At 51.9% G+C, this 25,058-nt stretch overlaps 9 protein-coding genes across 9 annotated transcripts; 3 read left to right on the top strand and 6 right to left on the bottom strand.

Moving 5' to 3' along the window:
- Nucleotides 1-279: 279 nt before the first annotated feature.
- On the bottom strand, nt 280-2,382 carry NCS57_00680300 (Zn(2)-C6 fungal-type domain-containing protein; the record flags this gene model as incomplete). The annotated part of the gene is made up of 5 exons (XM_053056677.1): nt 2,323-2,382; nt 1,899-2,263; nt 760-1,846; nt 541-708; nt 280-492 (listed from the first exon to the last, which is right to left on the bottom strand). Exons 1-5 carry the CDS (start codon nt 2,368-2,370, stop codon nt 280-282), a joined length of 1,881 nt encoding a protein of 626 aa, XP_052912872.1. The 5' UTR covers nt 2,371-2,382.
- Nucleotides 2,383-3,716: 1,334 nt separating this feature from the next.
- NCS57_00680200 (AMP-binding domain-containing protein) lies at nt 3,717-6,011 on the top strand (the record flags this gene model as incomplete). The annotated part of the gene is made up of 4 exons (XM_053056676.1): nt 3,717-4,174; nt 4,245-4,666; nt 4,747-5,867; nt 5,919-6,011. The coding sequence occupies 4 exons, from the start codon at nt 3,717-3,719 to the stop codon at nt 6,009-6,011; spliced, it is 2,094 nt and encodes a 697-aa protein (XP_052912871.1).
- Nucleotides 6,012-7,206: 1,195 nt separating this feature from the next.
- NCS57_00680100 (Protoglobin domain-containing protein) lies at nt 7,207-8,038 on the bottom strand (the record flags this gene model as incomplete). Its single annotated transcript, XM_053056675.1, has 3 exons — nt 7,207-7,552; nt 7,618-7,888; nt 7,942-8,038. 3 exons carry the CDS (start codon nt 8,036-8,038, stop codon nt 7,207-7,209), a joined length of 714 nt encoding a protein of 237 aa, XP_052912870.1.
- Nucleotides 8,039-10,423: 2,385 nt separating this feature from the next.
- NCS57_00680000 (uncharacterized protein) lies at nt 10,424-11,035 on the bottom strand (the record flags this gene model as incomplete). Its single annotated transcript, XM_053056674.1, has 1 exon — nt 10,424-11,035. One exon carries the CDS (start codon nt 11,033-11,035, stop codon nt 10,424-10,426), a length of 612 nt encoding a protein of 203 aa, XP_052912869.1.
- A 466-nt stretch (nt 11,036-11,501) lies between these two features.
- Nucleotides 11,502-13,648, top strand: NCS57_00679900 (Cyclic nucleotide-binding domain-containing protein; the record flags this gene model as incomplete). The annotated part of the gene is made up of 2 exons (XM_053056673.1): nt 11,502-11,603; nt 11,663-13,648. The coding sequence occupies 2 exons, from the start codon at nt 11,502-11,504 to the stop codon at nt 13,646-13,648; spliced, it is 2,088 nt and encodes a 695-aa protein (XP_052912868.1).
- A 163-nt stretch (nt 13,649-13,811) lies between these two features.
- On the bottom strand, nt 13,812-15,692 carry NCS57_00679800 (MFS domain-containing protein; the record flags this gene model as incomplete). Its single annotated transcript, XM_053056672.1, has 5 exons — nt 13,812-14,059; nt 14,110-14,517; nt 14,571-15,281; nt 15,335-15,379; nt 15,542-15,692. 5 exons carry the CDS (start codon nt 15,690-15,692, stop codon nt 13,812-13,814), a joined length of 1,563 nt encoding a protein of 520 aa, XP_052912867.1.
- A 615-nt stretch (nt 15,693-16,307) lies between these two features.
- On the top strand, nt 16,308-18,328 carry NCS57_00679700 (Aamy domain-containing protein; the record flags this gene model as incomplete). The annotated part of the gene is made up of 6 exons (XM_053056671.1): nt 16,308-16,664; nt 16,719-17,002; nt 17,049-17,312; nt 17,362-17,703; nt 17,756-17,852; nt 17,912-18,328. 6 exons carry the CDS (start codon nt 16,308-16,310, stop codon nt 18,326-18,328), a joined length of 1,761 nt encoding a protein of 586 aa, XP_052912866.1.
- A 23-nt stretch (nt 18,329-18,351) lies between these two features.
- On the bottom strand, nt 18,352-19,906 carry NCS57_00679600 (Zn(2)-C6 fungal-type domain-containing protein; the record flags this gene model as incomplete). Its single annotated transcript, XM_053056670.1, has 2 exons — nt 18,352-18,645; nt 18,695-19,906. 2 exons carry the CDS (start codon nt 19,904-19,906, stop codon nt 18,352-18,354), a joined length of 1,506 nt encoding a protein of 501 aa, XP_052912865.1.
- A 1,302-nt stretch (nt 19,907-21,208) lies between these two features.
- NCS57_00679500 (Bac-rhamnosid-C domain-containing protein) lies at nt 21,209-23,676 on the bottom strand (the record flags this gene model as incomplete). The annotated part of the gene is made up of 2 exons (XM_053056669.1): nt 21,209-23,347; nt 23,401-23,676. 2 exons carry the CDS (start codon nt 23,674-23,676, stop codon nt 21,209-21,211), a joined length of 2,415 nt encoding a protein of 804 aa, XP_052912864.1.
- Between the last annotated feature and the right edge of the window lie 1,382 nt (nt 23,677-25,058).

Genomic DNA, 25,058 nt, shown 5'->3' with positions numbered 1-25,058 from the left:
CTCCCCGAGGACGGCGCCTCGTTCGTGTCACGGCATTTAGCCTGAATTCACCTTTGCCAGGAAACGCGGGGGGGGAGAGGGGATTCGTCTTACGATTAGCGCCAGCAGAGTTGCAGATCTTTGCCTCTGACTGACCAATGTCGTGCTTCTACTTGACTCCATTCAATTGCCTTGCACGTCGGGTTATCCAGCTTCAATTCCGCCCTCTCTTTTTATCCAAACGTGTACCCGCAGCTTGGCATGCTGGACTTTTGAACTCGGTCGGGAAGAATGCCCTCTCTACTCGCCTCCCATGTCGCCTTGGATGTCCATGCTTCCCGGGAAGCTCTCCCAGAAGCCCTGCGTTGTATCCGCAAATGTCGCGTGCATGTTGCTTCCAAACTCAAAGTTGGTGTCAAACAGGTCAATGTCGGCTGGTGCGATAAAGTTGAGCTGATCTGGCGCAAAGTCCACGGCAGTAGGGGCAGCGTCGTTTTCGCCGTCTGTTGCGCTCTTGGGTCTTGTTGGCAGCTGCGTAAAGGCTTCGGAGGATGAACCCACCTGCTCGTCGTTGCTCTCGGCGTCGGGTTGTCGGACGGGGTCGGGCTGTAGGGCTCCGTAGTCGATGATTGCGTTTCGCATTTCTCTCCTCTCGCCTGGTGTTACTGCTTGGTCTCCTTCGGCTTTGATGTTGGTGTAAAATATTTGCATCGCTTTGATCTTTTCTCGCTGGGGTTGATGTTAGTGGAAGTGTGCCAGAGTTTGAGAGGGAGAACTCACCCAGGTATCTGCCATAGGCCACGCTTGTCGCATATCCTTGAGAAACAGCAATCCCTCAACGATGTGCTCGCGCCTCCGCTCAATCTGATGTGGTGTATCGCCGGGATTGGGGAAGTGGTAGAAATACAGCATCGTCCCTACTGCCGTGTAGATGGTAAAGCCAATCCACGGAACCAGACCCCGTAGAAAGTAGAGGCCAAAGGCACGCATCTCCTGGAGCATCTCGCAGACCTGCTCGGCTACCTCGACTAACTCCTTGCTCGACCATGCTGACCATTGATCCCACTCTTGGTCGCCTACTCTCGCCTTTTGCATCTCCACTTCGGGGAGATATGACCGATAGAGGAAGATGACGCTCATGAAGTAGATGCAGTGCATGTAGCAGTACGCCTGACCCTGGTTGGACACACTATGGGCCCTTAACAGGAACAGCTCATACTGTAACCGCTTGGGCAACGAGTCCTTCCACACATTTAGCCGCGAGAGCAGGTACTGAAAGTCGGATTGAGGCTGCCAGGGTGGTTGATTGTTGTCATGTGGTGTGCAGGCCCATTTCGCAACGGCACCCCATATATCAGCGACCCTCATGCTATATGCGACGATGCCGAGGTTCCCTTGCTCGCCCAGCCGGGGTCCTTCGGGCAATGAGCCGTCTAGCCTCTCGCAGATGACTAGCTCTCCAAAGTTGAAGCTGTCGGATTCGCAGGGAAGTTGTATCCGCATCTTGTCGGCCGAGAGCATCCTATCTCGGCCTTTACCTCCGCTGAGAAGGCTGTCCATTAGGAAGCAGGTCCATGCTGTGCGTCGTCTCTCCTCGGCGGCGATGAAGTCGTCGCGAGTCGTTACGGATGTCGGCTCTTCAAATAGACCTAAGACCTGAGCCATTCTGACGGCCATGCCTAGGTATACCCACGCCCGTCTGCCCTCACCGGCGCCCCAGGAATGGCCGGTCAGCATGAGGAGGACCTGGGCTCGATGGACAGTCGGTTGGTCGACTAATGACAACACCATTGATCGGGCATGAGTAGCAAATGTGTTGCTGGCCTCGACCTGGCTAGAGTACCCTGGAGGAGCGGCCTGGGAGAATCTGTATTGACGCGGTGAGTGAGGGACAAGTGATTGGGGCATTGAGAGCGCACCTCACCGTGATTGCCAGCATAGCCCAAACAAGCAGAGGATCGAGCGTCTTCTCACGTATCCCTATGAGAAGATTGGGGATATGGTGAAAAGACCACTTGTAGGAACACCGTAGATAGCTGTTCTTGACCTCGTCGGTTAGAAACTCGAAGGCGTCCACCGCAGCCAACGTCTTTGACCGGGCAGCCAGCCACTCTTCCGAGCGGGCCTGGCCCCTGACGGCCAGCTGTGAAGCACTCTCATGCTCACGTCCATGACGCTCAAGACGACTCCGTCGGAAGATGAAGGAGGTGCCCTTGGGAGGGAAGATGCACTCATCGCCGCGGTCGCGGCATCGACTGCAGGGTGGCCCGCCCGAGTGGATGCACTACGGCGCCATCAGCCAAGGAGATTGGAAAGGATTGGAGAGAGGCTGTCGCATGGTACTTTACGCTTGGAGGAACGACATGCGCCGCAGGCTATCGATTTCTTCATGCCGTGTTTTTGTTGGAGATGAGATGAAATGAGATCAAATTGTTCTGCCTGAGGTTGCGAATTACTAAGGAAATGGGCAATTCGTGCTTGGAGCCTCAGGTTTGCGCGCCTGTCTGTGATTGGCTGACGGGAGTTATTATGGGGCTTAACAAAACCTCCCAGGGCCTTTGATCAGTGACAGACACCATGAGCCTCAATCGTTGGAATGACCTCTTGATCCATGTCGGCTCTTGCTATTTTAGTTTGGTGGGGCTTTTCTTTTCCTTGTCAGTATCACATGCAAGTTGGGCCAAGTTGTCTCGTGTCTTCATGCTCTGGAGTAGGTTGTGTTATACGTGGCCAGAGTCGTAAGCTACTCGGTGAATGCACCGTCGGAAATGATGCCTTGTTCTCAAGATGCAGTGAATTTCTTTTTTCCCTTTTAGACTGTCCTCCAGACGCAGCCATGCCAGCAGTGGCTTTGAGGCGCTATCCACTTAGCTGGCCTGACAGTCCAGGGGACAATCTTGGCGTTTCCATGTCATTTCCTAAAATTTCCCGTCTGAGCGCCGCGGAAACGAAAGGCTCGTGACATTTTTTCGTTCAATGCCGCTCAAAACAAGCATGTGAACATAAACGACGTCATGAGCTGTTGATATAAGGTTCTCTCGTGCCTAGAAAGAGCTTGTTAGCTCCTCAAGGCGGCGTTGTCAGATCTGACGTCGGGGTGCTGATTTGAACTTGCAGGGGATAAATCCCCAGAATCTCAACTGTTTCCCGATGCAAAACTCCGGATCCGCATGTCAGCACCTTTTGTTTGGCGTCACTACTTGCGCGTTGTTGGTCAGCTGCTTGCGTTCAGTTGAGGCTGAAGCTCTTGGCTGAGATGGGATCTGATTTTGCGATTGGATCGCAACACCTCCCTTGTACGGAGTAGCTGCATATCCGTTCAAGTATGTACTCCGTGTGCATCCGTACTTCCCGCGGAAACCGGATGGATCGTACAGCCCGTGACTGCGCTTAGAAATGCCTCTGCACAAACGATAAACAACGGGGCTCGAGTCGGGATTAGGTGAGAATGGAGACGGGCCTTCTGCAACTGTTGGCACCTGATGTTACCCACAGGGACCGTTTTCTGTCCGGGATCCCCTGTAGTGGCAAAGCCGAGGCACCCAGGGCCCATGGGGACACACGTGTTAAGCACAAGATAAAAAGAGATGACGTTGCTGCTTCCCGAGAGGATATATCTCTGGGATGGCTGTCGCTTCGTGCTGCTTTGCATGTGCCGGCTACTGTAACCGTTGTCGCTACCACTCGACCTGCAGACGCTTGACATAGGCTAGTCTGTCCAATCATATCCTTCCACGATGGATACGCACAACGTCCCTTACCCAACGGGTGTGCTACCCCTACATCAGGTTCACAAGCCGCCTTTCACCATCGAGTCGCCCGGATGCGAAAAGGTCCCCGGCGAGACTATTCCTCGACGACACCCCAAAGCGAAAGATGGCCTCATCGCGCGACCTGCAGAGGGTATTAATACCGTTTTTGACATTGTTCAGCGTAGCGCGCGCGTGTACCCCGACCGCGGAGGTATCGGGTCGAGGAAGCTGATTGAGCTTCATGAAGAGGTCAAGACGGTGAAGCAGAAGAAGGTTGATGGGCAGACTAAAGAGGTTGAGAAGAAGTGGCAGTACTTTGAGCTCTCTGGGTATTCGTTCATTTCTTTCAAGGAGTATGAGACGCTTGTGCTGCAGTTGGGTTCTGGGCTGCGGAAGCTGGGCTTGTCGCCGGTCCAGAAGCTGCACTTCTTTGGTGCGACAAGGTATGGGTTTTGTTGTTTTCTACTATCATTTGTACTTGGTTTAGTTCATGGATCTGATTATTTTCTGCAGTATGAATTGGCTCGCCATGTCGCATGCTTGCGCTTCTCAGTCCATCTCCATCGTCACGGCCTACGACACCCTCGGAGAAGAGGGATTCCAACACACTCTCGTGCAGACCCAATCCGACGCCATCTTCATCGACCCTCACCTTCTCAAGATCGCTACGAACCCTTTGAAAAAGTCCAACGTAAAGACTGTTATTGTCAACGATGCCTGCATCTTCGGACATCCAAACGACATGGAGAACTTTGCGGCTGCCAACCCAGAGTTCAAGGTCTTGACTGTTGAGCAGTTGCGAAGTCTGGGAGAGAACAACATGGTTGAGCCTGTACCAGCTAAGCCGACTGATTTGTTTTGCATCATGTATACTTCGGGTTCTGCTGGCCCCCCGAAGGGTGCTTGTATCACGCACGAGGTCCTTGTTGCAGGAGGTACGCTACCCCCTTGCGACCTAACTTTTCATCTTTTTCGCGGGTAAGTAAATGGAATTTGCTGACATTCTATCGTTTAGTTGCCGGTATTTACACTTCCGTGGATGAAGTTGTCAGTTATCGCGATACTCTACTCTGCTATCTACCACTTGCCCATATTTTCGAGTTGACCGTCGAGAACCTGGCCATTTTCATCGGCGGCACTCTCGGCTATGGCAGTTCGAGGACATTGTCTGATGCATCAACCAGAAACTGTGCAGGAGACATGAAGGAACTAGGACCTACCATTATGATGGGCGTTCCGCAAGTTTGGGAAACCATCCGAAAGGGCATCAACGCGAAACTGGAGGCTAGTGCTCTACTCAAGAATGCCTTTTGGGCGGCCTTGAACTTTAAGAGTTTTATGTCGAGATACAGATTGCCGGGAGCCAACATTTTTGATAAGATCATCTTTGGCAAGGTCAGAGATTTGGCTGGTGGACGGGTCCGATTCACCGTGAATGGTGCAAGCGGAATCGCTGAGGGGACGAAGCACGTTATATCCCATGTTATTGCGCCGATGATCATCGGATACGGTCTCACTGAAACCTGCGCCTGTGGTGCCCTGGGCTCGCCTCTGGAGTTCGCGCTAGACACTCTTGGCCCTGTTGCTGGCTCTCTCGAGATCAAGCTGGTTTCTGTGCCCGAGTTTGGATACTCTACTGATGCCAAGGTACCTCAGGGCGAAATCTGGGCTCGGGGCACTTCGCTCATGAAGGGATACTATAACAATCCAGAAGAGACGGAAAAGGCTATAACTCCGGACGGCTGGTTTAAGACGGGTGATGTTGGCGAGTTTGATGCTGATGGCCACTTGCGGGTTATCGATCGCATCAAGAACCTCATCAAGCTACAAGGCGGGGAGTATATCGCTCTTGAGAAGCTGGAGTCTATCTACCGTGGTGCTCGGACTGTTATGAACGTCATGGTCCACGCCGATCCAGCTCATTCTCGCCCCATCGCAGTCATCATGCCCGAGGTCAAGGCCCTCATGTCAATCGCGGAAGGTTTGGGCGTCGACGAGCACGACATGTATCACGACGCCAGAGTCAAGGAAGCAGTCTTGGAAGATCTCCGTGCTACAGGAAAGAGCGGTGGTCTTGCTGCGATGGAGCTTGTTGCAGGTGTCGTCCTCACTCATGACGAGTGGACTCCTCACAGCGTGAGTTTGAAATCGTTTCTCCTGAGATACAGAGTACTGACATACTTGTAGGGTCTTGTGACTGCCACGCAGAAATTGAACCGAAGAGTTATCATTGAGACTTTCAAAAGGGAGATTGCCGCGGTTTTGAAGGATACCCCATAAAGTTGAGTTGTAACAATAGAAGGTTGGAGTTGCTTGGTTTTTGGTTCATTACAATAGACTGAATCTTGACATGATCTGCATTGTACTATAACTCTACATCTAGAAGTTGAACATGATTGGTGCCTAGTGTGAGACATTTTGACAGGTCGATCCGGGGTAGAGGCTTGCTTTTTTTGTTTGTTTGTGGTTAGCTTGACAGATGGACATTGAATTCCGCAAAAGCAATTTGGTCAGGGTTGTGAGGTACAAGAAGGTACCTGTCAGCCCTGACAGGAATGTACCTCCTAGACGGCGATCTCTTTTGCCCAGTAGCGCAGTAGACACACAAGACTACACCCAGAGAACCAAAGCAACGATTCATTTCCCACCACCCCGCCTAACAGAATCACGAGCTAATCATAATCGTATTATTTTAGGTGCGCAGAATTCCTTGATCGTGGTAGGTCTGCGTTGAATAAGCGCATCTGGCTATGGAAAGAGAGTCTGCGATGGTCTTAAGCTTGTAACCCATCGATTCATCATACCTGGGTGGCCTTGTGGACTCGAGAACGCGGTAATCATTTCCTTGCGCTTCCAACATTGAGGGAATCGTCGAGGTGCGGCTTGCTTTACTGGAAATATTAATCTGGTGTATAGGCCCAAATCTGTTAACTTGAGTGAATTGGAGAACACCCATCAACTCCATTGTGAGCTTGGCGACGTCTCCCAAAGAGGCCATCGACCACATTAACAAAAAGCACAGCTGCTGACACATGCCAGCATTAAAACCCAATGCTTTGTGGTTATCTAAATCCCAATGCCGAAAGGCATGTGTTGGCCTCACCACTTACTGAAACGAGTTTTCAGAAATGTGATGAGGAGATTTGGGTGTGGAATGGGAGATTAATTACAACCACCAGAAAGCCAGCATCATTGATCTTGACTTTACGCCGTCAGAGACGAACCCTAGGAGTAAGAGCAAAGATGATTGGCGTCTAGGAGTGCTGGCGCTGAATCCGTGCCTATAGGACAGCAATCTAGGAAGCATTTGAGTTCATCACCTACAGGCGAGCTTTCTCTGTTCTTCATTTGCGTATTGCATCAAGTAAAAGTACATTATCATTGACATTCTAATCGGGGCCCTGTATTGCCCAAGACACCTGCAAAAAAAACAGAAAAGTTCATTCCCATCAATAATTAACAAGTCCTCCTTCACCTAGCTCTGAACACCGCTCGTCATTCCACTAAAAGGACAAGTCGAAACCGCAGACTCCTTCAAAGGAACATCGCCTGCGGAAGCAAGGTGATCCGCCCTCGCGGCTGCTGCGGGACCTCCGGTGAACTCTTCGCCGTCTCGGACGCACCACTTGGCAAAGAGGTCGTTCTGGATCCAGATGACTTTGCTCAGGGCCTTGACCATTGCGACTCGGCGGGACATGGGGAGGACGCTGTGGGAGAGGATCGACTCGGTGAGGACGTGTTGTATCACGCAGAGGGTGGCGCTGATGTGGATGTACTCGACGCGGAGGGGCTTGCTTCTTCGTAGACCGACGTGCATGGCACTGCAGGGGCATCTGTTAGAGGAAGGGACACGGATGGTTGCTGATGGGAGTGAGCGGTTGCTTACCCGACGTTATCTAGGTACTCCCAGAAGGCCATCTTGGACTGGTCTGAGCAAATCTTCGTAAGGTACGAGTTCAAAAAGTTCTTCCTCTCTTGAAGCTCAGGGCTGTTATCGTCCAAGACGCTCTGCAACGGCGCCTCTGATGTCGTATCTCTAATCTCGAACGCTCGGGCCGTGATATCGAACTGGAGGAGCTTTCTGTAGACGATGTGCACAACGGCAGGGATGAGGTCCTTGACAAACTTGGACCCGAAGGCCAGTGCTTCCAGATCTCCTACGATGGGTCAACAGGGATGTTTTTGGGGGCGGGGTTTGAGGGAGGCGTACGGTCATCGAAGTCGAGGAACTTGTGGAGGTAGTCGATTCGAGCTTCGAGGCTCGTGTAGAGCGATTTGCGGTCGATGTGTTCCATTTCAGTCGACATTGTTGAGGTAAGGAAGGAGACCAGAGTATGCAATTAAGGTACCTGAGGAGAGGACAGAGTGATAAGACGGAGTAAAGTAGTCAAGGCTGACACCCCTCTAGACACAGGAGAGCCCATGACTATTTATCAGCAGCTTCATGTCCGCGTAACAGGGACCGACAAGCCCCCTATACGCGCCACGCCTGACAATTCATGCACGCGACTGGCCGTAGCTCAAAAACAAGGGCTCCTTCGTCACGCACAATCATCAACATGAGAAGCTCACCACGTTTCGTGTGGTGGCGCTCTTAGGTGAGGTCCCCTCTCGCACGGACGTAACTTCTGCCAGCCGGGACGACACGAAGCTCGTCTCGGTTAGCTCTGCCAACATCTCAGCTGAAACCCTGGGATCGCGCCCGGATTCATGGTTCTTTTCTTGGTTCGTCGAATTGGAAGCGGCGGAAGTGGGAAAGGGGAGACGTCAGTGTCAAAGCGGGCTACTGTGGCTTGCAAGGGGTTTTTCAGCAGGATGAGGATGTGTCCCCCGGTTGACAAGGGGTGTTCTGGACTGCGGGTTTACGATCTGGCACATGGCTGGTGGATTCTTGGCAGGCCTCTTGGGACCTGGTATGGAGGCTCGCCTAACGGCTGGGCGAGTGTGTGTGGCGCCCAGGTTTCCTTTTGGCGTCTTATGAATCATGCGCAGCGGAGATTAAGCCCACGTTTACCTGCACGGGGAAATGGATGTGACAGGTCTGTTCTTTCCCGCTGTAGCCGATGCTCCATCCATTGTCTAAGCGACTCGACTAAGGTCTTTGTCAGATTTCCGGGTCGTGGAGATGCTGGGTCTAAGGGTTAACCAATTAGGTTGCGGTGCTTATCAACTCGGCGCGTCAGACAGATTGAATCACGCAGGTCAGAGTCCCCTGTTTATATGAGTCTTTTTGTCTGCTGAAGTTGACAAGATACAGATCAATATGCGTGTGATGGATCAATCGCATTTTGGTTGGCCATCAATGTGGCCACCTCGGCAATTGCAAGTGCCGCTGCAGGCACGCACGCGACTGAGAATTGCCGATGTTGGTTGCGGGAGTTTGTATCCTTGTTTTGCCAAATTGCTCGTAGGCGAACCCGAGAGTTGGGTCGCGAGGCGGGCCGAGACAAAGTTTGTTATCGAACGCCTTGTTAGCGACTTGGCGCCGACTCAATTGGGCGAGACCTTATCAACAATAGTACGCATGCTATAACTACCCAGCCAGTCGTCCTCTATCTCTTGGATGAGAGACCATGTGGGTTTCTCATGGGTGGGTGCTAAGCTGGAGGCCTGGGCCACGGAAGAATCTCGATCATCGTGACCAGAGTGGAGGCGATGAACTCGGCTCATCGTGCACGTTCAAAAACACGCAGCAGGGGAAAAAACGTGCAATGCCTGTCCTGGCCCGTGTGTTCTTCATTGGATCGGGTGATCCCCATCAGACCCCGGCCCCCTATGGATCCCATGAATCCTTGTGGGGTTGTAACGCAGGTCCGGCAGCTTCGACGCAACTTCAAGTGTCATTGTCTCGTATAGTGGCGACTAGTGAGGATAGCTGTGATTTGGGCGTCAGGCAGCGTTACAGCAAGTTGTGATTTACGTGCATCTTGCTTGTAACACGGCACTAGAGTCTCATCTTTCCGTCGGCATAGATCAGCAATGGCGTTCAGCCGTTCTTCAGCTAAATGAGGGAGAACGCAAGGGTCAGCACCTGACTGCACAGAACTATCTGGGATTCTCTTTACTTTAGGGAAACCTCTTAGAATGGTACAATAGACTATAGTTTGCTGGATTTCTATCCTAGGCAGTCATGTTGCCCCCGTGCAGACCTTGGCCGAGGTTCCCTCTCCCCGTGCCTACCCGAGACTATGTGACCAGTCAGTTATCAATCGAACTTGGCTGACGAGTAGCGAGTTCTAGAAAAGATCTTCCTTTTTCGAATAAATGCCTCGGAACAATGTCAACATCATCGGTTGTTGATGAAGGGATTGAGAAAATGGGCAACTCCTGTCGCGTCCGGTAGCTGGGGTAGTGTTTTGGATACTGAAGTAAGACTTGTGTGAGAAAGGGATATATGCCATTGGTAGGCAGTCCAATTAACGATAGAAATAATGTTTCATTACATCTATCCCATCGATCATGGATCAGGCGCCCATTCTTTTCACATTTGCTACCTGGTAGCACAAGTCATATCAACACTCAAGTTTCTAATTGTGTATGCGCCGGCAGTTCTTCCCTTAGAATAGCCTGACTCTGTGTATGCATTTCGTGAGTCAGACAGATGGTGCTGCATATTGGTTGCTTACTACTGACCTGCAGGTGATTGCTGGAAAAATCCCCCATTCGGAATCCATCCGACCTGTCATGACGCTCTATGGGAGCTTGATGATGCTCATTAGGCGACTGACGGAGAGATCCACGGACCCACCGGCGTCCAATGTTGCAAATGCTAATCCTTCCGGGCTGTTGTCGGTCTTATGTGGCTCAATAAGGTGGTGCTTATCCACCAAGTCGCGGACAACGGTCGGGTCTGTCAGCTTCGTCTTGGTCCCCTGGTGGCGCTCGATACTCGCGACGCGCTGCTGTAGTATCTCGCGACTACAGTGCACGTTTATCCAGAAGATGGGCACGTCGGCTTCGTGTGCCATGTTGAGGTGCTCCTGGAGGACACCGGCGTCTCTTTCGTCATTTTCAACCAGGCAAGCCGTCATGAGGATGGTATGACCGTCTTGTGCACGCTCCCGTAGTTTCGCAAAGATGGGAGCTCGAATCTTACTGCGCAGTTCATGATGCTCTTGGCTTCGACCGGGGATGACTGCCACTACGGGGTCGATAAGCAGGTGGTTGTCCAGAAGACAGGTCGTCTCAGTGGGAAGTAGCTCCTTGACCTTCTTGAGGATTGTGAGTTTTCCAGTGCCCGGAAAACCGTTTATAACGATAATTTTACCCTCAAGGGCTTGCTGAGATGGGGTGACTGCAGGCATGGGAGTCCGTTTGGGGTTGACTGAGGTTGGAGTGGGAGTCGCGTCGTTGCCGGTGGATGAGACACCACGCTCTTGCGGCAGAGATATCGAGGGAAAACAACGATGGTTATGAAGAGAGACAGATTGTGGTATTGAGTTTATGGTATGCCTTTGTAAGAAGGGAGGTTGCCCGTTGACTCTCCACGTGACTCACAGCGAATATCGGCGATCGTCGATCATAGGCCTCGAGCGTCCAATCATCATCAACAATCTATTACAACATGGTTTCAGTTTCTAATAGTCTTTGTTAATTGGTCAGGTTTTGAACAATCAGTGACTTCGCGAATCTGGTCGATCAGTGAACGTGGCCCGTGCCGTGCATAAAGCTGGACCAGGATCAAGCTGACATGATTTTTTACTTCCCCGCAAACCGCTTGTTTCTCGCCAATTCTGTGACAACAGACGCAGCACCTGCTTCTTGAACATCATGTCATACCGTGTGTGGAAGCAAGTAGAGAGAACCTTTGAAAGATTGACTCAGGGGAAGAATAGCATTGAGGAGGATCACCCCGCACATGGGATCTTGCCAGTTTGTCTCAACCCTTCTAACCAAGTCGCTGTGGTTCTGACCAGAAGCCGCCCGACTAGGATCGTACCAAGAACGAACTAATCAGTGAGCCGTATGAGTATGCAGCCCTAGACGGCGGACCTGACTCGATCCGCCTGCTTGAGCTGCCCCCGGGAACCCGCCAGGACGATATCGCCTGCAACTTGGTTGAATACTCGTTGGATAGCCGGCTCCAGGAATATGACGCATTGAGCTATGTCTGGGGCGATAAAACTAAACTGACACCTATACAAATTAAGGACTGCACCCTCATGGTCACGACGAATCTCCGGACCGCCTTGCTCAATATCCGGAGGTTGGACCAGCCATGCACGATTTGGGTCGACGCCGTCTGCATCGACCAGAACAGTGTGTTGGAGAAAAACCACCAGGTTTCCATCATGGCAGACATCTATAGAAACGCTGCTCGCACTATCGTGTGGATGGGAGACAGCCGTCCTGCGTACACGGCAAAGGCGTTTGCCATGGTCGATGAGCTCGCAGCTGAGGCCATCTCTCGGCAACACCCTTCCATGGACATCGACCCCTACAATCCGACTCTGGCAATGCTGCAACTAAAGCTGACAGAGAGTCCGCTCTTCGACCGCTTCAGAGACGACTTTAGCATCCTCCACATCGCCTGTGCCGAGTGGTGGTTTCGCGCTTGGACGGCCCAGGAGATCCTCCTCGCCTCAGAGGCTGTCATCATGGCGGGCACGTTTACCATAGACTGGGGCCGCTTCTCAGCTGGCATTAGATACGGGCTCGCTCTTGGTATCTGGAACCCTGTGACGCTTGGGATAATTGTCGACCCCATCGTAATACCTTATCTGTCAACACATGCTTTGTGGGAGCAGAGGCAGCGGCCATCGACTACGACGCCAGAGCAGACTTTGCTGGGACTGCTGGTTCAATGCCGTTTTAGACAAGCCTCAGATCCTAGAGACAAGGTCTACGCTCTATTGGGGCTTATAGACGCAGGCGCAGACGCAGATGCAGACAACTCGGCTGGTTCCTTTGCGATTGAGGCTGACTACAGACTGTCGACTAGCCATGTGTACTGCCATGCTGCCCGGAAGCTGCTACTGCAATCGGGTAACCTCAACGTTCTTGGAGCATGCACTCCAACGACCAACCTGGAGCTGCCATCTTGGGTCCCCGACTGGAGTGCACCAAGCGGCCCTTGCCCTCTCATGCATGACGCTCGAGGAAGATTGCGTCAGACTCACGCATGCTGCGGTACTAAGGCGACGCCCCGCTTCATTGAAGACAACCGTTTACTCGTACTCGAGGGCCATGAAGTCATGACCATCACGCATCTCTCGCCCGTCCTGCATCGTCTCCAACGAGACAGTAGCGGCTTCAAGCCCATCAAGGCTGGCGATACACTCATGGCGCGCTTGGCCTCTCTGGGCCAGCTGTTTATGCTCGTTATGGCAATCTATTGGGAGCTATCGTCGGTTGTCCCACACTTGGCCACCTTCTGGGACTGGGAAGCATTTGCGCAGGAATCTGTAGTATCGTCAAAGAGCAGCCAAGACACGTCGTCCACTGGCCCAGGGTTTGAGGACGGTTACGACCCGCTCGTCGTCTACTGGCAGACGCTCTGCGTAGGTACCTTCGCCTCTGGTGGCCGCCACGCGACAGCCCAGCTCTTTTACTCGTGGCGGTCCAGTCTGCGACCCGTTTTCCACTTGCGTCAATGGCGTGTGGACAGCATGTTCCGTCCCTTGGCCTTTCTGGGGTACGTCATGCGCACGTGGCGCGACTACAGCGAGTTTGCGAGTTTGCTGGAGCCCGTGTACGAACGGCGACTGGGGCGTGGCGAGAATGGGTTCTTGGCTCTGCTTCCAGGGGAGGCAGAGGTAGGAGACAGAATTGTCCTCGTGAAGGGGGGGAGAGTGCCTTTGTTACTGAGGAGAGATGAGGAGGGGATGTATAGACTTGTAGGAGAGGCGTATGTGCATGGGATTATGGATGGGGAGATGTTTGAGGAGGCGAAGTGTGTAGAGATTAAGGTGAGGTAATATCATGGGTGGCGGAGGACTGGAAGAAGAGCTCTTTCAAGTGTTCATATCTTACTCATACTTCCGACTATTAACAATCTGAGTATTATCTACTGCGTATCCATTACTTGGATACTTTTGGAGAGAGGACTTGACCTCTCCTTTGGCTGTTCACGGCCAATCTTTAGATATGCTCCGCCTTGGGGGCGACACTCTGTGCATCAATCGACTTGCCACCACCAAACACCCTATCACCGACATCCAAGTGATTGACGCCGGGGCCATCAAAGACTACAGCGATCTCTTCCAGAGTTCTTCCCTTTGTTTCGGGGAAGAGGAACCAGATAGTCGGCAGCATCGCAGCTAGGGTTCCGATGTAGACAAAGTAGAACTTCCACTGGATGGCGTCGAGAGCAATCGGGTTCACGTACTCTGTAGCGGTATTAGAATAGTTTTGAAGAGGGGAGTTAGATTGAACTTACGATTGAAGAAACCAGCTCCGAAGACAACGCTCAGGTTGATACTCAAGCCCTTTGATCGGAGGTCGAAAGGCAGAATCTCGACTGGATAGGCGATCGATAGTGGAGTGAAGGCAATGACGTAGAAGCCAAAGAAGATGAACAGGAAGGGGACGACGGCGTTGCCAGCAGCCTTGTTTCCGTGGTCGGCGAAGACAGCCGACAGAGCTGTGATGACGATGAAGGAGCAGAGCATGCCGCTGGCCGATATGAGCCACAGGGGTCGTCGGCCGTATCGCTCACAAGCCATTGCACCTAGTGCAGCGAGGACGGCGTTCCAGACTTGTAGGCCGAGGTTGATTCCGGCCTGCGCGACCGAGTCGGTGACGCCGACGCTCTCCAAGATGGGGGCGAGGTAGTAAGACACGATGCCTAGGAAGAGTTAGTAGATGGACCCCGAGGCTAATGTTCGAATTGTTTCTCACCGTTGCCAGCCCACTGAATCATGAACCCAACTAAGACGCAGATCAACAACCGATGACGGTTACCCTTTGTCTTGAAGAAGGACATGATGCCGGGCTTTTCTATTTCACGTTCTTGCTCAATGGCAGTGCATATCTCGTTGAACTCGAAGTTGACAAGTTCGTCCGATGTGTCACCATTGGCATGGTACCTGGCCAAGATCTGGAACGCCTCATCTCGTCGACCTTTGGAGATGAGCCATCTCGGGGATTCAGGGACGAAGAAGAGGCCACAGAGCTGCATGGCAGGGAAGAAGGCCTGGAAGAGAACGGGAAGTCTCCAACTCCAGCTCCCGCTCATGTGGAGTGTTCCCATGGTGACAACCGCGGAAAGAATGGCGCCCCAGAACCAAATGGCCTGGAAGAGGTTTGTAACGTTGGCGCGATGTCTCGGGTGGGCAATCTCAGTCGTGAGAGGAGGAGCAGAAGTCTGAGCAAAACCAAGGCCAACTCCGAGCATAATCTTGGTGCCGAGGAATGCCCACGGTCCGTTGGTGACGGCCTGGATGATGGCTGCTGCAACCATGATGGATGAGCCTAGGGCGATGGTGAACCGACGACCCATCCAGTCGCTGACATATGCGGCGGGAATAAAGGTGGGAAGTCCACCGAGGCTGATTCCGGCGATGATGAGGCCGAGGATGCTAGGGCTGACGTCTCCGATGTCGTCGCTCCCTATGATTTCCATCAGGATACTTGCAACTTATTCTTCAGCAACAGTCACTTACATTGTGGGATGATCAAGAGGCCATTCATGAGACTCCCGTCAAATCCTGTTTCGCGTTAGCTGATTGGTTCGTAGAGCAGCATCCAACAGGGGTTCAAGTTGGTTGTTGTGGGATGAGCTGGGAGGGACAAGACCAAATGTCGTTGCTGTTCTCAATGGAACTCTCGAGAAAAATAGGAAAATGGAAAGGGAAAGAAGATGTGCATACCGTTTGCAGCTGCGGATGAGAACATGAAGGCAAGGCCCATGTTGAGCTTTCTCAGCCCAGGGTCTCGAATCCATTTCTGGTCTGTGTTGTTGCGGTACGCTTTGTAGACCTCGTTGCCCGACTTGAGGGCTAGAGATTCCTTTTTGCCCATGATGGCGAAGAGAGGATATATAATAAGAGATGAGTTGAACTTGTAGATGTAGGAAGGTGTTTGTGGCTGTTGAGTCAGAAAAGTCATCAACTGGAGGGCATCACCATGCCCTTATATGTGTTTCTCTCCGGCTGGACCATCACGCTTCACCGTCAAGTTTTTCTCTAGTAACAACTTCAACAAGCTAACCCAGAAAACGGGGAGTCCCGAATCCGGGGACCTAGTCTGGGGCAAAAATCCTCAGCGCTGACCAGGAGATTGTCACCCCATGGAGATCATGTGCGAACCGTCTGGATCCCCAGGATCCCCACAGAAGTGGAAGAAAGTTCTGAGCTAAGGGTCAGGGGGGCGGGTTCGGTTGAGGGGGTGAGAGATGATTGGTGTAAAGATTCTCGGAAAGATTCTCGGGAGGATTACCGGGGGAATTACCGGGAGGTTTTTTGAGGTTGCAGTCACTAGTAACTACCACTTGGCTTAGACGAAGAATGATATTAGGCTGATGATGTGACATTATGGGAGGTGCTCCATTTATTGCTCTCACGGGGATAAAAGAGTCCCTCCATTTCCCCTCTCCTTGACCTCTCCCGGTAATCCCACACACAACATCTCACCACAATGCCATCTGCCACATCGCTACCAAACGCCAGCCCCGTTTCCGAGGCTTGGTGGAAGGAGGCTTCGGTCTACCAGATCTACCCTTCATCTTTCAAAGACTCCAACGGAGATGGCATTGGCGATATCCCCGGTGTGATCGAGAAGCTTGACTACTTCAAGCAACTCGGTGTTGACATCGTCTGGGTGTGCCCCATCTACCCATCCCCAAAGGTTGACATGGGTTACGATGTCGCAGACTATTGCGATATCGATCCACAGTATGGAACCTTGGGGGATGTGGAGAGGTTGATTGAGGGTCTTCATCAGAGAGGGATGAAGTTCCTTATGGACCTTGTCGTCAATCACACATCAGATCAGGTACGAAGGCCGAGCCCACTACGATTTCAATACACTGACGGGACTGGGAAACAGCACAAGTGGTTCCAAGAATCAAAATCATCTCGAGACAATAACTACCGCGATTGGTACATCTGGAGGAAGCCAAGATACGACAAAGACGGCACGAGACAGCCTCCCAACAACTGGGGCTCGTTCTTCGGAGGCAGCGCGTGGGAATACGATGAAGCAACCGACGAATATTATCTCCATTTGTTTGCCAAGGAGCAGCCAGATCTCAACTGGGAGCACCCTCCCGTCCGCGATGCCGTCCACGATATTATTCGGTTTTGGCTAGACAAGGGTGTCGATGGATTCCGGTACGTTGTCGGTGTTAAAGCATTGTATATGACTAACCCTGGATAGGATGGACGTTATCAACTTCATCAGCAAGACGCCCGGACTTCCAGACGCAGAGGTGACGATTCCTTCGGCCAAGTACCAGAGCGGTGTCGAGCACTTTGCCTGCGGTCCGAGACTCCACGAATATTTACAAGACATTGGCAAGATCCTGAAGGAGTACAATGCCTTTTCGGTTGGAGAGATGCCGTCGGTCCAAGATCCCAAGGAGGTTATCAAGAGCGTGGGAGAGAGCCGAGGAGAGTTAAACATGATCTTTAACTTTGAGATGTAAGCACCATGATATGCATGAGAACTTTCAGTGAGCTGACTCTTGCAGCGTGGACATGGACCACGGCGACCAGGGCAAATTCTCCCCCCGAAAGTGGGCCATGGCAGATCTCAAGTCCATCGTCGACAAGTGGCAGACCTTCATGTACAAGAACCGCGGCTGGAACGCGTTGTACCTGGAGAACCACGATCAAGCGAGGACAATCTCCCGCTGGGCGTCTGACAAGCCCGAGTTCCGAACCCTTGCGGCCAAGATGTTTGCCACATTCCTCTGCTTCCAGAGCGGGACCGTCTTTGTCTACCAGGGTCAGGAGCTGGGTATGGCTAACATGCCTGAGACGTGGGATATCTCTGAGTATCGGGATCTTGAGACTCTGAATCACTGGGAAGAGTAAGATTTGTTGATGGTTTTCGTCAGGTATGTTGCTAACATGTAGACATAGGCTGAAAGAGATGGTTGGCTCGGGCTCTGCAGCTTTGGACATTGCCCGTAAGGAATACCAGCTCAAGTCGCGTGACCACGCCCGACTGCCTGTTCAGGTGAGCATCCAGATATCTATGGGTGTCGAATATTTGAAGCACCGCTAATATTTTGACAGTGGGATTCCAGCCCAAATGCTGGCTTCTCAACCGGCACCCCCTGGATCAGGGTCAACGACGATTACAAGATCTGCAACGCCGCAGCCCAAGTCTCTGCAGCGGGCAGCGTCTTTGAATACTGGCGATCAACTCTGGCTCTGCGCAAAGACTTGCGCAGCATCTTTGTGTATGGCGATTTTGAGCTCCTCGACCGACAACACGACGACGTCTTTGCCTACTCCCGGTCAAGCGGCGACCAGAAGGCAGTGGTTGTCTGTAACTTCCGGGAAACTCCCGTCACCTGGGCCATGCCTCCGTCTGTGAACCTGTCGTCTGCCGAGGTGTTGTTGTCCAACTACCCAGAGGTGGATATCACGCGGGAGAAGTTGGCTCTTCGCCCGTTTGAGGCTTTTGTTGTTTCATTCAAGACGGAATAGATAGACTCAAGCGTAGAATACACCTATCGATTATCCCCTCGATGTGGGACAACAAGATTCTGTGCATCCTCGTCCGATATATCCGTGATCTGCATCAACGTTGCCGGCCCTGCTTGATCCAAAGCGCACGCCATCATCTTCTCGCGAAGTAGGGTGATCAGCTCAGGATGACCAGTTGTCCGCAAGGAGCTGATCAAACTACTCAGCGCGTATAAGACTTCGCGAGGTCCGACCTGGACTGACCCGACGTCTGCTAGATCGGGGGCACAAAGGATGACGTCTGCGACGGAACTCGCGACCTCGAACAGTTTGGACACCTGTAGTTTCGAGATTAGTTTGCAACATGGAGAGACAGGCACGGCTTACCATTCCCGGGCCATGGGCCTCGAGGGCGCAGGATGACAGGGTGGCGAGTTTGGAGAGGAGATCCTTCGCCACAGACATTGGGAAAGACACACTGAGTCCTCGGTCGTTGGGATCCGTCGTGGAATCAACGTATGGGATCGCTACCTTCCACAAGACGACGCGCAGCCAAGAGTCGGTGACCACGAGGTCGGCGCGTTGGACCTCATTCTCGCAAAGTGGAAATGAGTGTGTTCGGCGGAGTTGAGTGCTAATGTTTCCAAGCAAGTGGTGACCCCCGGTGGATCGAATATCTGGGGGACAGGCTTCTTGAAAAGATTGGAAGAGTCGGCATAAACTGCAAAAGGCTGTGCTGAGACCGTCACCGTCCTGGGGCTGGAGTTCAGGCAGTGTCGGACTGAGCCTGAAGGTGGGTGGTAAGTCGTGCTGCAGTGAATGGGCCCTATCTGTGATGAACAAGATCCATGCGATGCGAAGATAGTACTGTGTCGTGAATGGGTCAAGGTTGGTGTAGAATATGTCTTGGTGAAGACCCAAAATGTGAGAGTAGGCGATGGCCTCACGTAGTAGAAGTGTGGACTTGGTCATCTTGCCCGTATTGGAGTAAAACACGTGCAAGAAGAAGGATGTAAGCAAGGCATCGATGGTCTCGTGCGATGAATAGTCGAGTAGGAATCGTGCGCTTTCGGCTTCGAGGGCCATCTGATGGTGAGAATGTACGCTTCCGTTGACGGTGAGATGTAGCTGGGCTATTGTCGCGCTGCATATCGCCGCGGCGAGTGCATAGACGGCTCGGTCATTGGTGTCTTGGAGACGGGATTCGATGGTGTCGCAGTCTACCACGGGCCATACTACGTGGAGATGGCTCCGAAATATGTCCAAGTAGTAATTGAATGTTGACAGCGGTATTCGGCCGCTGATGGCGCTGTTGTCGCAGGGGCTGTTGGGAGGATCAGACATGCTTGGACTTGGCCCAGACGTGTCCGCATCTAGTTCGGGGCCGCATGGCTCCGTTGTTTCCACCTCACTCGAGGCGTCAGCTGTCTGCATCTGCTGGATAGCCTCCTTAATCCGCTTCCTCGGTCCCTTCGGCCCTGGCTTCTTGCGTTTCCGTGCGTGCGAGCACGGCAGGTCTGCCGCGAGACAGCCGTCGCATGGAGATCTGCCATTGCATTTGATCTTCCTGACTGAGCACGGATCGCAAGCCCGAGGCATGTTGCGTGATGGGGAAATGTTGAGGTGGGTTGGTTGAAATAAGCTAGTTATGCGGCTCGGGGAGATGAGGTCGGGATTCGGAACGGCGTTTGCCCCGCTTCCGAGTCTCCGCTAATGATGTCTTGGGTTAGAAACTCTTCAAGATAGATATCTAGGCATGGGATTAGTAATACTTTAAATGACTTTAAAAGTAATTAAAGCTTCCCGAAGATCAGTCACCCCTCGAACTTGCAATCCGATACGGCCACGTTGAGACCGCAGGGCTGTGGGAGTCAGTGTACGGCCCCCTCTGCCACGAAGGATCTCATCGGATTCGTTGAACGAACAAATCATTCCCAGTCCACCGCCAGGCTTCTTGATTGCTTGAATATACGTGCAGGATTATGGAAGTGGCAGGCAGTCACCAGTTTGCACACAGCCCAACTACGCACATATCGGGACAGAACCAAGCCAACTCCAATTTACTCCATTCGAGAATTTTGAGTGGGATCAGGTTGTGAATACCAAGAAGTCAAAAAGGCTTCGCTACCAGAGATCCATTAGAAAACGTTTCAGGAAGATGACGTCAGGCTCTTAGCCAATATTTTGTTCGAGAGGTTACGGAGTGGGAAGCCTAATTCTATAATTGAAGTTTATAATAATAACCCATGACTTGACGTTTGCAAATGCCCCAAATCCTTTTGCTACTAACTTAGGTACCTAAAAATATGGTAAACCTTGAACCTTGTAGTTGAGAAAGCTTTTATGACCGAATGAACGTCAATTACGAAATATGACTCGCTCAGTACCTAGATTGAGCCGAAAAGGTCGATTTAGACAGTGAGGTCTGACTCGCAACTATTTTCAGCCACCTGGTTGTTTTCAACCTTTCCCGTGTACCTTTTGTGCAATCTTGGCTATCATAAGAAGGCAACTGCCTAAAAAAGAATGCCATTATATCTACTAATTGAAGGAAGATCATAGTTCTTACTCGAATGACCCAATGCACAAGATTATAATGTTGAGCGTAATACGGGGGAAGGATTATCCTCCTATAAGTCACCTAGGCTAGGGGATCCTGAAAGAACGGCCCAAGTATAGAAACACACTCACTTGCACTGTTATATATACTAGGTCCCTTGGCTACTGAACGACTTGGTAATACTTGATACCTTTTGGGCAAATTGCCAGACGTGAATTAAATCTCGTGGAAGACAACGCTAGCTGTTGGAAAGTAACTACTGTACAAAAGAATAGATGTGCACCACGAATCTCGGCGGTCGTCGCAACTCCACTCTATGCTTATCACTAAAACGCTACGGATTATCTCTTGATTTGCTTGATGGTAATCTCTTGGCCACCACGAACTGTGAAATTGGTGCCACTCACAACCTTTCCATTCACCGTAATAACGGTCTTGTCAAGGGGTGTGGGTAGGGGCTTAGGAAGATGGACAGTTCCGCGGGTGCCACCACTTCTGGGCCCACGAACTTTCATCTGCAAAAGGCCAGACACAAACTTCCACTGAACCTGGATGGGTCCATGCGCGGTTGGGACGCGGCCCTTGGCCCAGCTGAGACCCAAGGTCATAGGTTCAACCTTCCACTCCCGGTAACCAGGTTTAACGGCCTGCACGCCGAGAACATGATGGCTTAGCTCGGCAGTTGGGCCGGCGCCCCATCCATGGCAAAGAGAGGTCACCAGGCCCAAGCCTGGGGTGCCATCAGGATCCAGGGTTTCCCAAAAACAGTTGGTGTAGTTGGCATGGGCAGGGTTTGCCATGGGAGCCCAAAGGGTCTTCAAGAGGAGGAGGACAGTATCAGCATCATTGGACTCGAAAGCTGCGCGAAGATGATAGGCTGAGGCGTAAGGGCTGATCTTTTGGGCGAATCCAGCCTCAACCGTGGAGTTGCTGAAGGCCAGTGGGCCCGCAGGACGTTGGAGTCCGCTTTCGAGAGTTGACAGTAACGACTTTGCTGAAATGCCATGACTCTGCGGGATGCCAGATAAGATGGCAATTGCATTGGCGTCTTGGGCAAATCCAGTTGGAATCTCATTAGTTAGGATATAGACCCCAAGGGTATCATTCCAGAGATGGGAGTGAATAGCACCGCGAAGGCTCTCGAGACGATTCTGGTATACAGAGACATCAGCGCCAGCATCCATGAGCAGAGTCTGAGTCTGCTGCAAGGCGTAGGCGTAGATAGAATTGAACTTGGAGCTTGCACCCGTCTGAGGAGGATCATAATAGTTCCAATCTCCCGTTAACGAAGCGTCGGCGAGAGTGAAAAGACCATTCTCCAACTTGGAATGCGCCCAGTCCAGCATGGACACAATACGAGGAGCCCATTTCTTGGCAAAGGCAAGGTCGCCTTGGACCTCATAGTTTTGAGCCAGCGCGTTGAGGAAATTGAAGGAGTAGCCGATAAGGCCCGTCACATTGACATCCAGAATGTCCTTGAGTGGTTCCTGCTGGATCTTGGCGGTCGGGATAAAAAACCCTGTAGTTGTTTGGTAAGAACCGAGTAGTTCAAGGGAGCCCTCGATAAAAGAAGTGCCGTAGGTGCTCACAAAGCTTGAAGCGAGTGCGATATCGAGATCTCCAGTGTAGGCAATCCTATCGCGTCGAGAACCATCCACAATCGTATCGGCAGGATTAGTTCCCATGTGGAAATCGGCGAGAAAGCTAGGGTCCTTTAGAGTAGATGAGTAGACCTCTACTCCATCGAGGGTGGCAGCTTTCAGGTTTCGGTAGTAGGCTGAGTGGCCGAATGGTGCCCCAAGGCCGAAAGAACCAGCGAATTTGGTCGTCTGACTGAACTCCAAAACCACTTTATTGTTGATGGATACAGCAATCTCCCCCATGTTGACCCAGGCATGGACGGAAAGCCACTTGCCAACCTGGGCGTTGGCGGCAGATGGGATTGAGCCAGAGTGAGGAGCATATGTTGCCGAGATCACGCCAGTTACCACGTTGCAAGAGATGACAATGGCATCATTCAGAGTGTCTGACAACACGGAGAAGCTGAATTCTTCAGTGACGGGCTTGACTTCAAAGTCAACCTCATAGCTGAATAGCTGGGCAGCTGTAGCACTGGCGAGAGCTTGCGGCGCCGCACTCTCGACAAAAGTACCTTGATTGGTGATTTGCCAAAAGTCGGGAATTGTGCCCTTGGGAATCTCCGTGAGTTGAGCCGTCCTAGCACCGGTATACCAAATCCGAGTCAAGTCGTTGTCTGAACATTCGAAAGCCCCAGGGAGTTCGGTGAGCGGCGTAGTATGAACCGTCTGCTTCACACCCACCTTCCTGAGGCGCAGTTCACCAGCCGTAGAAAGGTTGAGCTTTTGATAACGGAAAGCTCCTTGAATGAGGCGATTGGTAACAAGTCCAGGCTTGGAGATGTTGTATTGGTTCACACGATAGTTGTCCATGGCAGCTGCGAGGGGGAGAGGCCCGTCACTCTAGAGTAATTGTCAGTAAACTAAATTTACCACTCAAGATTCTAAGAACGTACCATGTAGTTGCTAAAGGCATACTTGGACTCGGCGAAAGTGAGCTCGAAACCAGAAGCATCCCCGGATGTGGACACAACCTCAAAGGTGGGATGTCCCTCAACGTTCTGACCATAATCGAGGATCAGAATGTCAGGGTCTGTCCCGTCTGAGGAGAGGGATATCGTTCCTTTGGTTGCATAAACGATTGCGTCTTGTTTTGACCTTGGCCTGACCACTACCCCAGCCAGTGCCGAGCCTGCCTGAAGCAATGCCAAAGTTGCTTTCAATAGAAACATTGCGGCCGGGATATCGGGGAGGCGTTTTTGACGAAATGAATAGAAGAAGGTTTAAGATGGAGAATTCGGTGTACGTGAGAGAATGAAAGGAATGCAAAGGGGAAAACAAGAAAGATCGGAAAAAGGAGAGGAAAGTTTTATTACTTCGCAAGTGTTAAGGATGAACGCAATTGATGGCTAGTCAAGCGTGGATCTGACCGGTCTGAAGATACAGGACATGCTACAGTTAAATACCTTGGTAGAAGAATCTTGGCTCGCCTGTCGATGATTTCAGACCTAGCATAATCCGACCGCTCTTGAGTCTCAAAGCTTGGCTCAGCGGGACCCAAAAGGGGTAAAAGCGGTTCAGACGACAAAACGAGCTTTAAACGAAGAACGAGGTCCACGTCATGTGGCTCATGGAGTTTAAACCAGGCACGGAGAACATGGAGCATGCGCTAGGCGGTGGCGGAACGAGGTTAAACGACATACGAGGCCAAGAGTTACGGGCGAGAAAATTCTTAAATGAAAGCAAGAACGGATGATCAAGCGTACGGGGATGAATGATGTTATTATTCCACTTTCCATCAGTCGGCAAAGTTTTAGACTTAAATTGTTGAGGCCTGATCCCGTGGTTCGTGACAAACCATACATAGCCAACGTCTCGGGGACAAAGTCTGCCATGTTTATTTTCGATATGCTCACGGCTCTAGAAGAGAATACGTAGCATTTTCTTCCCGTTTAGTTCACGAATTCATTGCCCATTTCGGGGAGCTCAGCATCCAGTGCAAACCCTGTGACGGTGGAGGTTATGCCGATGACTTGGGCGATCCGGAATAACAGAGGCCGACGACAATTACGCCAATGCCAAACCAAACAAGGGGACGGCCTTCATTCTGCCAGTGAAGGCTCGAAATGCCAACCCATGTTCAGCCACATCATTTGATCCCCGGATTTGACGTTGCTGTTCCACCCCACCTCACTCCTCGGTACCACACAGATGCCGCCACGTTGGATCCCAAGCCCTCGGGAGCTCCCGGATCCCGGTATTTGGAGTTCCTCCCTGCGGCCTTCTCAGGGGAGCAGTTGATCTTCTGTAGCACAAGTACCAAGTACTGCCTGCGGAGATTCACAGGTGAGAGACCGCGACGGATAAATGATCGGGCGATTCCAACTTCCTGAAAGCCCTTCAGTTCGGGTTGCCGTTGACAAGACCATCAGTGTTTCGCAAGGATCGGTCTCGGCGCCTTCGAGGGTTGCCGCTCCCTTCGAAGCTCGCTGCCTAGTCCGTCGGAGCTCTGGACTTGGAGTTCCTAGTATCAATAGAAGGGCAGTCAGTCTCCAGCTCGCTCAGCTCTCTCCCGAAAATGCGTGCTTCCCCGCATCAGGATCGTGGAAGGGAT

Source organism: Fusarium keratoplasticum, chromosome 5, assembly GCF_025433545.1.
Source record: "Fusarium keratoplasticum isolate Fu6.1 chromosome 5, whole genome shotgun sequence".
Classification (NCBI taxonomy): Eukaryota; Fungi; Ascomycota; class Sordariomycetes; order Hypocreales; family Nectriaceae; genus Fusarium; species Fusarium keratoplasticum.
The sequence above is the reverse complement of the archived record's forward strand: the minus strand, read 5'-3'. Positions and strand labels throughout refer to the sequence as shown.